Source organism: Callithrix jacchus, chromosome 1 (genome assembly GCF_049354715.1).
Source record: "Callithrix jacchus isolate 240 chromosome 1, calJac240_pri, whole genome shotgun sequence".
NCBI lineage: Eukaryota > Metazoa > Chordata > Mammalia > Primates > Cebidae > Callithrix > Callithrix jacchus.
In genome coordinates this window covers 95,004,897-95,017,233 of record NC_133502.1, presented here as the reverse complement: position 1 = coordinate 95,017,233, position 12,337 = coordinate 95,004,897, and the positions used below count along the sequence as shown (strand labels likewise).

The 12,337-nt window shown below is 36.4% G+C and overlaps 1 protein-coding gene across 5 annotated transcripts in view; it reads left to right on the top strand.

Annotated features, from left to right (window-relative positions):
- CFAP95 (cilia and flagella associated protein 95) overlaps positions 1 to 12,337 on the top strand; it is a 118,483-nt gene that overhangs the window by 85,554 nt on the left and 20,592 nt on the right. For 3 of the 5 annotated variants that reach the window (XR_008481116.2, XM_054254979.2, XM_035302764.3), the window contains one exon: positions 6,329 to 6,386. The exons of the other annotated variants lie outside the window; for them this stretch is intronic. Coding sequence is in view for 2 of the 3 variants with exons in the window: in XM_054254979.2 (XP_054110954.1) it covers positions 6,329 to 6,386 (58 nt within the window). In the remaining variant the exon portion in view is untranslated. The remainder of the gene's footprint in view (positions 1 to 6,328; positions 6,387 to 12,337) is intronic. 5 annotated transcript variants of the gene reach the window in all.

The window sequence follows — 12,337 nt, the reverse complement described above, 5'->3', positions numbered from 1 at the left end:
TCCCATCCTCTGGTAACCGTCTTTCTATTCCCTATGTCCATGAGTTCAGTTATTTTGGTTTTTAGATCCCATAAATAACATGAGAACATGTGATGTTTGTCTTTTTGTGCCTGGCATATTTCACTTAACATAGTGATCTCCAGTTTTATCCATGTTATTACCAAAGATGGCATCTCATTCTTTTTAATGGCTGAATAGTACTTCATTGACTATAAGTACCACATTTTCTTTATCAATTCATCTGTTGATGAATTCTTAGGTTGCTTCCAAATCTTGGCTATTGTGAACAGTGCTGCAAAAACGTGGGAGTGCAGATTTTTTTTGATATACTGATTTCCTTTCCTTTGCATATATACCCAGCAGTGGGATTGCTAGATCATATGGTAGTCAACTGTTAGCTTTTTGAGGAACCTCCTCAAAAACTGTTGTCCATAGTGGTTGTACTAATTTACATTCTTACCAAGAGTGTATAAGAATTCTCTTTTCTCCACATCCTCACCAGCATTTGTTATTGCCTGTCTTGTGGATATAAGCCATTTTAACTGGCGTGAGATAATATCTCATTGTAGTTCTGATTTGCATTTCTCTAATGATTAATGATGTTGAGCACCCTTTCATATTCCTGTTTGCCATTTGTATGTCTTCTTTTGAGAAATATCTGTTCAAATCATTTGCCCAATTTTTGACAGGATTATCAGATTTTTTCCTGTAGAGTTGTTTTAACTCTTTATATATTCTGGTTACTAATCCTTTGTCAGATGGGTATTTTGTAAATGTTTTCTCCAGTTCTGTGGGTTGTCTCTTCACTTTGTTGATTGAATCCTTTGCCGTGCAGAAGCTTTTTCACTTGATGTGATCCCATTTGTCTATTTTTGCTTTGGTTGCCTGTGTTTGTGGGTATTGCTCAAGAAATCTTTGCCCAAACCAGTGTCCCAGAGACTTTTCCCAGTGTTTCCTTGTAGTAGTTTCATAGTTTGAGGTAATAGATTTAAGTCTTTAATTAATATTGATTTGATTTCTGTATATGGTGAGAGATAGGGGTTCTAGTTTTATTCTTCTGGATATAGAAATTCAGTTTTCCCAGTACCATTTGTTGAAGAGACTGTCTTTTCCCCAGTGTCCATTCATGGCACCTTTCTCAAAAATAATTCACTGTAGGATTTGTTTCTGGGTTCTCTATTCTGTTACATTGATCTATGTGTCTGTTTTTATGCCCGACCCATGCTGTTTTCATTACTATAGCTCTTTAGCATAATTTGAAGTTAAATAATGTGACTCTTCCAGTTTTTTTTTCTTTTTTTGGCTCAGGATATCTTTGGCTATTCTGTGTCTTTTGTTGTTATTCCATGTAAATTTTAGAATTGTTTCTTCTATTTCCATAAAAGGTGTCATTGCTAGTTTGATAGGGATTGCATCGAATCTGTAGATTGCTCAGAGTATATGGACATTTTAACAATATTGATTTTCCAAACAGTGAACATGGAATGCTTTTTCATTTTATGGTGTCTTCTTCAGTTTCTCTCATCCATGTTTTATAGTTTTCATTGTGGAGATCTTTCACTTCTTTAGTTAATTCCTAGGTATTTAATTTTATTTGTGGCTATGTACATGGGGTTAGTTTTTAATTATTTCTTTTTCAGATTGTTTACTGTTAACATATAGAAATGTCACTAATTTTTTTTTTTTTGAGACTGTCTTTCTCTGTCACCCAGACTGGAGTGCAATGGTACAATCTTGGCTCACTGCAATCTCTGCCTCCCAAGTTTAGGCAATTCTCCTGTCCCAGCCACCTGAATAGCTGGAATTAAAGGTGTACACCACCATGCCTGGCTAATTTTTGTATTTTTTGTAGAGACTGAGTTTCACCATGTTGCCCAGGCTGGTCTTAAACTCTTGGCCTCAAGTGATCCACCCACCTCGGCCTCCTAAAATGCTGGGGGCATGAGCCACTGTGCCCAACCTGCCACTGGTTTTTGTACATTGATTTTGTATCCTGCAAATTTACTGAATTTATCTGTTCTAAATTTACTGAATTTGTTTGTCAGTATAGGTTTTTGGTGGAGTCATTAGGATTTTCTAAATATAAGATCATGTCATGTGCAAATAAGGATAATTTGACTTCTTCCTTTCCAATTTGGATCCCCTTTATTTCTTTTTCTTGTCTGATTGCTCTAGCTAAGATTTCCACTGTTACATTGAATAACAGTGGTGAAAGTGGGCATCCTTGTTATATTTCAGATTTTAGAGGAAAGGCTTTCAGTTTTTCCCCATTCAGTATAACACTAGCTGTGGGTGTGTCATATATGGCTTCATTATGTTGAAGTATATTCTTCCTATACCCAATTATTTGAGGCTTTTTATCATGAAGGGATGTTGAACTTTTATCAAATACTTTTTCTGAATCAATCGAAATGAATGTATAATTTTTATCCTTCACCTTGTTGATATGATATATCACATTGATAGATTTGCATATGGTGAACCATCCTTGTGTCTCTGGGATAAATCCCACTTGGTCATGATGAATGCTCTTTTTAATTTGTTGTTGAATTTGGTTTGCTAATATATTATTGAAGATTTTTGCATCAATAGTAATTAGAGATGCTGTCCTGTAGTTTTCTTTTTTTGATGTGTCTTGGTCTAGTTTTGGAATCTGGGTAATACTGGCCACTTACAATGAGTTTGGAAATATTCCTTCTACCTCTATTTTTTTTAACAGTTTGAGTAGGATTGGTATTAGTTCTTTAAATGTTTGATAGAATTCAGCAGTGAAGCCCTCATGTCTTGGACTTTTCTTTACTGGGAGACTTTTTATTATGTCTTTGATCTCGTTACTTGTTATTAGAGTAAGAGTTAAAGAAAGAGAAAAGAAACAGAAAAAGTGGCTCAACAGTCAAAGACAGGTTTATTTGGGAGAACAAACCTGATAAGGGCTTTTGGCTGATAACAGTCAGGAACATTCTCTCTTACAGACTAAGAGTATTTAAAACCTTAGCCATTAGGCTGATGCCCTTCAGATTTAGGTGGTTTTTGATCAAGGTGAACTTTAAAATGATGGTGCTTGTCCAAGATGGCAATGCTCCTGCTCTGTCAACTGTTCTGTTCAGATTTTGGATGTGTTCATGGTTCAATCTTGGTAGGTTGTATGTGTCTAGGAATTTACCCATTTCTTCTAGATTTTCCAATTTATTGGCGTATAGTTTTCTGTAGTAGCCACTAATGACCCTTTGAATTTCTGTAGTATCAGTTATAATATCTCCTTTTCATCTCTGATTTTGTTTATGTGGGTCTTCTGTCTTTTTTTTCAGTCTGGCTGAAGTTTTGTCAATTTTGCTTATCTTTTTAAAAAAACAACTTTAAAAAGATTTGATCTTTTGTATGTTTACTTATTTTCAAATTCATTTATTTCTGCTCTGATTATTTCATTTCTTCTAATAATTTTGGGTTCAGTTTGCTCTTGCTTTTCCAGTTCTTTAAGATGCATTGAGTTATTTATTTGAGGTTTTTCTTGTTTTTTTGATGTAGGCACTTATAGCTATAAATTTCCCTCTTAGTACTGCTTTCACTGTATCCCTTAAGTGTTAGTACATTGTATTTTCATTGTCATTTCTTTTAAGACATTTTTCAATTTCTTTCTTAATTTTTTTCATTAGCCCACTGATCACTGAGAAGTATATTTTTTAATTTCCATGCGTTGGTATATATCTTCATATACTTTTACTTTCAAGCTTCTTTGAAAGTAACTTTATTTTAGATATAAAAGCAGGTAGTTGATCATTAAAAATTGTTTTTGTTTTAGAGACAGGGTCTCTCTTAGTCACCTGAGCTATAGTTCACAGCAGCCTCAAACTCCTAGCCTTAAGGGATCCTCCTGCCTCAGCTTCCTGAGTAGCTGGGAGTACAGGTGCAAGCTACTGAGCGAGCCAGCACTGGAGTTTTGATGCTGCCCACTTTGGGATCTGCGCTAGTTCACCCCTCCTTAGGCGATCTGGTGGTCCTGCTCCTGGGAGGTCACCACACTGATATTGAACTTAGTATGGACACCCTATTGGCATATAGCACTATAGCCCAGAACTCCTGGGCTCAGTTGGCCCTCCTGCCTCAGCCTCCTGAGTAAGTGGGACCGTAGACACATGCCACCAAACATGGCAAGTAGGAGTTTTTTGTTTGTTTGTTTGTCTTTTTTTAATTACAGTTTGATATTCAATGTAAGTCTGAGAAAATATTTTCACTGATAGATTCAACCCCTTTACTTTTATTAAAATTGCTAGGATATTTAATTTTATTTTCATGAGTCTAATTTGTTTTATGAGCAGAAACAATGTCCCCTGTTCCTTTTATTCTCCTTTTCTGATTTCTATTAATTTGTCTTTAAAAAAGAAAAAAACTCAATTTGATGGTTTGAAAGTTACACTTCTAAATTTTGTTATCTTAATCATCAGTACTCAAACTCTGGTGGACATCAGAATCACCTGGAAGGCTTGCTAAGATGTGTACTGCTGGGTTCCACCACTAGAGTTTCTAACTTAGTTGTTTTGTGGTTGGACCCAAGTATTCACTTTTCCATTCCCAGGTGCTCTGCTGCTACTCCTCAGGAAATCACACCCAGAGAATCTGGCAAGAATTGGTGGTTACCACCAGGGTATCCAATAGCCCATCTAAGTTGGACTTGTTATTTTGTGATTCTGCTACTTTCTCACCAGCTCAGCCATGCATTAAAACTTCTTAAAATTTCCTTTTAGCCAGTTTTTTTGGTGTGCAATACTCAGAGGAGTTTCTTTGATCATCCAGTCCCATGATACTGCCAGGAATAGAAGTGGAGTTTTAATTTCTCATAGGAGAATAATTTTTTCCCCTCCCTGCACTGAAACAGAGAGAAACTTTCTTGCAAGTTACTTTGGACTGATAGCTGAGAAATCTGTGGTTTCTTTTATGTGGACATATAGCCTTTGCAGATTCTTGGCTATAGTTGGAGTTTAGCTCTCTGCCTCTTGTAAACCTAAGGCCAAGTCTCTTGCTCTAGATGTGTGGTTCAAACTTCACATCAGTTTATGGTTTCCCATTGTAATGAGTATCCTCTTTCAGTTCTAGCACCTCAGGTTTCCCTTTTGGGCTTGGTTATACTTGTAGACTTTGGGGGATGGGCGTGGATGTATTTCATCCAGCATTTCTGTGTGTTTAATGGGGTGGAGATTGGGGATGCTATGTAATCTCAATCTATCTGGCTGTCCTCCATTATTCTTCAGCTGTCACCTAGCAGAGAATGTGGGTCAAAAGCCCATAGAGACAGGAAGTTGGCGATAAGGAGAATCCTTGGAATGCAGAGCTCCTGAGATCAGGGACTTGAGCCTGGGTAGCCACAAATATCATTAGTACAGGAGAGTGGCAGGTAGGGATAAATTGGAAATATAGTAGTCTCCCCTTATTCACCGTTTTGTTTTCCACAGTTTCGGTTACATGAGGTCAACTGTGGTCTGAAAATATTAAATGGAAAATTTCAGAAATGAACAATGTGTAAATTTTAAATTCCACGTGGCTCTGAGTAGCACCACAAAATCTTGTTCCATCTGGCTTCATCCAATTCAGGACATGAATCCTCCCTTTGTCCAGTGGCTCCATGCTGTCTACTGTTCCTGCCTGTTAGTCGCTTAGTAGCCTTCTTCGTTATTAGATTGTCATGGTATTGCAGTGCTTGTACTTGATAATGGCTCTAGAGTGTGAGAGTAGTGGTGCAGGCATTCAGATATATTAAAGAGAAGCTGTAAAGTGCTTCCTTTAAGCACTTTAGGTGCTTGAAAATGAAAGTTCTCAACTTAAAAAGAGAAAAAATTGTATGCTGAGGTTGCTAAGACCTATGGTAAGAACAAACCTTCTATCCTTGCAATTATGAAGAAGGAAAGAGAAATTTGTGCAAGTTTTGCTGTTGTATCTCAAACTGCAAAAGCAAAGGCCATAGTGCTTGATAAGTAAGTGCTTAGCTAAGATGAAAAAAAGGCACTACATTTGCTGGTAGAAAACATGAACGGAAATGTGTTCTAATTGACAGCAATTGGATTCAGTGCTATCAGAGGCTTCAGAAATTCACTGGGGGTCTTGGAACATATTCCCTAAGGATAAGGGAGACTGCCAAAATTGAAGTAGGGGGTACCCTGCTGGTGGTGGGTAATACTTACACAGAGGCTGGGACAGTTGTGAGGTTTTAAATTTTGATTAGGGCCAATCCTTTCTGAAGTGTTTTCATTTCATGTAATGTGTATACCAATAAGAATTTAAAATATTTTTCTTTTTAAAGTCATTCATTTCTCAAACATCCACTTACCCCTCTTAGATGTGCACGAACAACATACTCAGAAGATTATGTTCCACCATATGATTATCAGCCACACGTGAGTACAAGAGCCATAGTCTTATACCCATTTGTGTACTTAAAGTGATTCTTTGCAACTGGTATAGTCAAACTTGGGAAGAAAGGAGAAATTGCTGAAGTTTATGATATTTTATATATTTTTAAGATATTAGCTGTTTATTGGAGTCATGAAAATGTTTTATGCTTATGATTTATTTTTGGATGTTGATAGATTTCAGGAAAAAATATTGCAATATCTAAAATATATTAGACACTTTCTTCCTCATCTGGTTTACTTGTCCCCTCCCTGAATCCAATTTATCTAGAGTAGGAACCCAGTTTCTATTCATTTGTATGGCATCAACACATAAAAGTAAGCGCCTTAATATTGCTAGGGGAAATATGTATCTTAATTTAAAGATGTCCAGTTTATAACTTGAATATATTTGTACTTTACAAGTTATGCAACAGAAACAAAACAAGGCTGCTTCCTATTAGTGTTGCTCTGGAAGTCAACCAGGGCAGTAGACATGAGATATAAATAAGAGATTTAACTGTTGATAAAGAAGAGAAAAACACAACTTACTTTCCAATAGTACAATTATCTATTTAGGAGAACCAAGATATTAAACTGAGAAGTAATTAGAATGAATAAGACGTTAGCTTTCCTTCACGTCAGCACTAACCAGTTAATAAATTACAAAATAAAAAAGCATACAAATTATTTTTAGCAACACAAATTCAAATTCTTTAATGACGAAAATTTCATCAAGATCAAGAAAAGAAAATGTGGCAGTTTATCTCCAAAGATGGCAGACCTTCCTATTGGCACAAGGCACTCCCTATTGATGGTGAGGATTCCACCATCTCAAGTTGAGGCGATCAGTAGAACATGGCAAAAGTACCATGTGCCAGTTCTAAGCCTAGCTTTAAGATTGCCTCCATCTTTTTAAGCTCTGAGCCACCAGATAAGAAATCCAGGCTACTCTGTTGGAGGGAGAGGCCATGGGAGGAATACTGACAAGCCTGACTTACCAGTGAGGAAGCCATTATAGATAATCAGCTTAGCAGAGCCTGTACTCCAGCTTCAGCTGCCATCTGACTGCAACCCATGAGGATCCACAAGAAGGAATTGAAGCCATTGTCTGTTTGTTTTAAAATACAGACTAAAACATAACTGAGGCAAATATCTTAAATGAAAAAGGAATAGCTACCATTTTAGGGAATTGGAAAATTAAACTAATTAGAAACCAAATTTATAAGTTTAATATAATTACAGTCAAAATCCCAGTGGATTTTTTTTCTATCAGAATTTTAAGATTCTAGGAATTATTTGAAATGACAAACAGATGAGAATAATCAGAAATGTTTTGAAAAGGTAGCATAACCAATTTAGGGAAGTAAGAGATTTAGGACACCACCTTCATTATATGCTACATTATGATTGATTTTTTTCTTATTTAAAAAAGTAAAATTTAAGGCATAGAAATGGCAAATGTGCAGGGGGAAGGAGGCAGCAAACCACATTGCCATGTATGTACCTATGCAACAATTCTGCATGTTCTGCACATGAACCTAAATATATTCACACATATTGGCAGGAAAAATGTTAATGGCCCTAGAGAAATGAGCAGAGGACATATATGGGCAGTTTACAAAGTAGGAAATATACTGTGTTTAATTAACTAGTAAACACAGTAAACATACCCCATATACAAATAATAAGTAATATGAATTAAGAGATATTGAATGAATTAAAAGATTTTTTCTTTTGAGAATAAAATTGGTAACATTAAAAAAATATGTACTATTTGAGGCCAGGTGTGGTAACTCAGGCTTGTAATCCCAGAAGTTTGGGAGGCAGAGGCAGGTGGATCACTTGAAGTCAGGCCTTTGAAACCAGCCTGGCCAATATGGCACAACCTTGTCTCTACTTAAAAAATGCCAAAATTAGTCACATGCCTGTAATTCCAGCTACTTGGGAGGCTGAGGCAGGAGAATCTCTTGAACCTGGGAGGCAGAGATTGCAGTGAGCTGAGATCGCACCACTGCATTCCAGGCTGGGTGATGGAGTGAGACTTGGTCTCAAAAATTAAAAAAACAAAACAAAACTGTTTGACTTAATTATTTTTCTAGGAAACTTCCACAAAGAAAAGTAATTCAAACTAGCAATAAAATTCATATGCAAATATACTCATTATTGAATTATTTATGATGGCAAAACTTGGAAAGTACTAAAATACTTGGTATTACTGAAACTGCCTTTGCAAAAAATATAGTAGGAAGGGAAATGTGACATAAGTAATTCCACCTTGCTTCTGCCAGGCTGAACTGCTTTTGCTCCTTCTTGTGTGGAGGCCATAATAGTTTTTTTCCTGAACTGATACCCTGGTTCAAAAATGGAAACTGTATTTGTAAATACTAACAAAAGGTGACAAGGTTAGACTTACACAGTAAGGGCTTGAACTTTGTTGAAAGAAAGGCATGGTTAAACAATGACCTGGCATTGCCTAACTGGCTTTTCTATACTTTGCTTACTGCCCCAGAGACATGTAACAGGGGTCACAAGATTTATAACTTCCCAGCTACTCCCAGATAACTTCAGTATTGTGAAACCTAAAGAACTGGTCTATCAGATATTTTTCAGATCAAGCATTTCAGCAGATGGAGAGATGTTGCCTGGTCCTGAGACCCTCTCCAGGGAACTGACTCAGCTATGCAAAGACAGTTTAGACACTCCTGTGATTGCATTCGCAGCCTTTTCAGTTCCCAAGGCCCCAGCCCACCAACTGATTCTTAAAAACCCTAGCCTCTGAATTCCTGGGAAAGTAGATTTGAGAAACTTCACCTGTCTTTTGGCTTGGCTGGCATTGTGATAATCAAACTCTTTCTTTGTTGTAACGCCTGCTGTTCTCAAGGTATTGTTTTTTGGGGGCCAGCAGGCAAGAAGAATGCATTGGGCTGTAACATTAGGGGTAGTGTTAATGAAATATGTTATAATCATATGATGAGATATTGTGCAGTCTTTATAATGTCCACAGTTAGTTCTTAGTGTCTTGATACATCTTCATTTAAGGGTAAAAAAATTAAGATACACAAAGGTACATTATGTTTTATATAAACTGTATAAAAATATAGAGAAAATTTTTTAAACTGGGGAAACTGCCAAAATTCTAGCACAGTTGGCCATTAAATGTTGAGATTCTAGGTGACTTTTTTCATCTTTACATTTTTTAGAATTTTCCAATGTAACAAGTGTGATCATTTACCATCAGAAAAACCACAAGGAAAGAAACATATTATTGTAAAATGCATTTCAGGTTTATTTTCTTATTTACATGGGATTCACCTGTATCTTTAAATAAAAGACATCTAATTAACAACTCACATACTTCAAAGAACTAGATATTATAAATATAAATAATGTGGATATATTCGCAGGGCTCATAAATCATTAACCATTGCATTATATATTTATGCTTTTAATTTTTTCAGCATTATTTCTAATATTTCTCATGTTATTTGTTTCCACATTAACAGCACAGCATACCCTGGCAGTTTTTTGCCTTTATTTGCAATTTTGTTTATTTTCCTCTAACTTCTTTTCCAAAGTAATTGATTTTGAGGCATGATTTTAGCATTGCTTCTGATACCAACATTTAATGAATGCTTGCATTACATTGATATTGGATACAAATAATTTTAAATTATAATAATAGTGGATGGTTAAATAATAGAAAAATAGTGATTGAATTCTAACAGATGTTGTCATGTACATAAACAAGTGTATAATTCACGTACTGAAAAAGGAGGGAGTATTTTCTTGCTAGAGGCTTCACTATGCGGCCTTGCCCGAAACACAGCTCACCATTCATTCACTCTACTACCTCTGCAATTATTCAATTTTTGAAGAAATCTGAAAATGTTGTGCATAAATTGAGAATTGATTACCTTTTATATTATGGTCTCTTACATTTGCTTAATTCACATTTGTATAAAATGGGACAGCATTATAGAAAGTAAAGGGAATGCTGCAGGTTATCATTCCATAGCTGTAAGCGTTGGTAAGGAAATACAGAGGACTAGGAAACCATGAGGTCATTTCCAAGGAGGGAAATGGAAGAAAATTGCAAGCTGTTTCTTCTGAACTTCTCTTAAACTGGATGTTTATTACAGCTTATCTCAATTTCAATTAAAGATACTTTCTCTTGAAAGCACCTCCATCATCTTCCAAAGAACCAGAACTGAGGAAGAGTTGGAAAGAAGGTCCAAAGCTGGCTGTTAGAAACTGAGAAAGTTTTTAACAGTGAATTGTTTCACAACACAGGGACAAAGTGTCTGTGTACTGTTTCATAGTAAAAAAGAAACTGTATCTGTTTAACAGCAGTTATTCCCCAAAATGGCAGGATTGCCTGTCCTACCACTGGGACTCTATGTACTGGTATGGACGTGGCATTGCTAAAATATTGAAATTTCTGTGATGGTTGGAAATGAGCTGTGGTCTCAAGTCCCCCAGGACCCTGATGTCTCGGCTTCTGGACTTCCTGGTTGCATTATGACTTTCCTGGGCCCTAAGTACTTTTGCCTTCATGGGCCCCTTCTCCATTAAAACAAACAAACAAACAAACAAACAAACAGTATATTTTGCAACTGAGCTGATATAAAGACAAAAGTAACCCAAGTTAGACTGTATTCTCTTTTTTTTTTTTTTTTTGGATTTAAAGTAAAGCTTATTAAAGAAATATATAAACTACCTATTGGGTACTATGCTTATTATCTGGGTGACAAAATAATCTGTACACCAAACCCTCATGACATGAAATTTACCTAAAGAAACAAACCTGCACATATACCTCTGAACCTAAAATAAAAGTTTTTTAAAAAGAAATATCTTTTAAGGCTATAGTTATCATTTTCATCTTTTCTCCCTTCTTTTATGCAGTTTGAATCCTTGCCTATTTTTGCCTGCATTAATGCATTTTACAGCCATGTGATATGACCATATTATTCTTTTTTTTTTTAATTTTTTATTGGATTTTAGGTTTTAGGGTACATGAGCAGAGCATGCAAGACAGTTGCATAGGTACACACATGGCAGTGTGCTTTTCTTTCCTTCTCCCCTTCACCCACATTTGGCATTTCTCCCCAGGCTATCCCTCCCCACCTCCCCCTCCCACTGGCCCTCCCCTTTTCCCCCAATAGACCCCAGTGTTTAGTACTCCCCTTTCTGTGTCCATGTGTTCTCATTTTTCATCACCCACCTATGAGTGAGTATATGCGGTGTTTCATTTTCTGTTCTTGTGTCAGTTTGCTGAGGATGACGTTCTCCAGATTCATCCACGTCCCTACAAACGACACAAACTCATCATTTCTGATTGCTGCATAATATTCCATGGTGTATATGTGCCACATTTTTCCAATCCAGTCTATTATCAATGGGCATTTGGGTTGATTCCAGGTCTTTGCTATTGTAAACAGTGCTGCAATGAACATTCGTGTACATGTGTCCTTATAGTAGAACGATTTATAGTCTTTTGGATATATACCCAGTAATGGGATTGCTGGGTCAAATGGAATTTCTATTTCTAAGGCCTTGAGGAATCGCCACACTGTCTTCCACAATGGTTGAACTAATTTACACTCCCACCAACAGTGTAGAAGTGTTCCTTTTTCTCCACATCCTCTCCAGCATCTGTTGTCTCCAGATTTTTTAATGATCGCCATTCTAACTGGCGTGAGATGGTATCTCAATATGGTTTTGATTTGCATCTCTCTGATGACCAGTGACGATGAGCATTTTTTCATATGATTGTTGACCTCATATATGTCTTCTTTCGTAAAGTATCTGTTCATATCATTTGCCCACTTTTGAATGGGCTTGTTTGTTTTTTTCCTGTAAATCTGTTTGTGTTCTTTGTAAATTCTGGATATCAGCCCTTTGTCAGATGGGTAGACTGCGAAAATCTTTTTCCATTCTGTTGGTTGCCAATC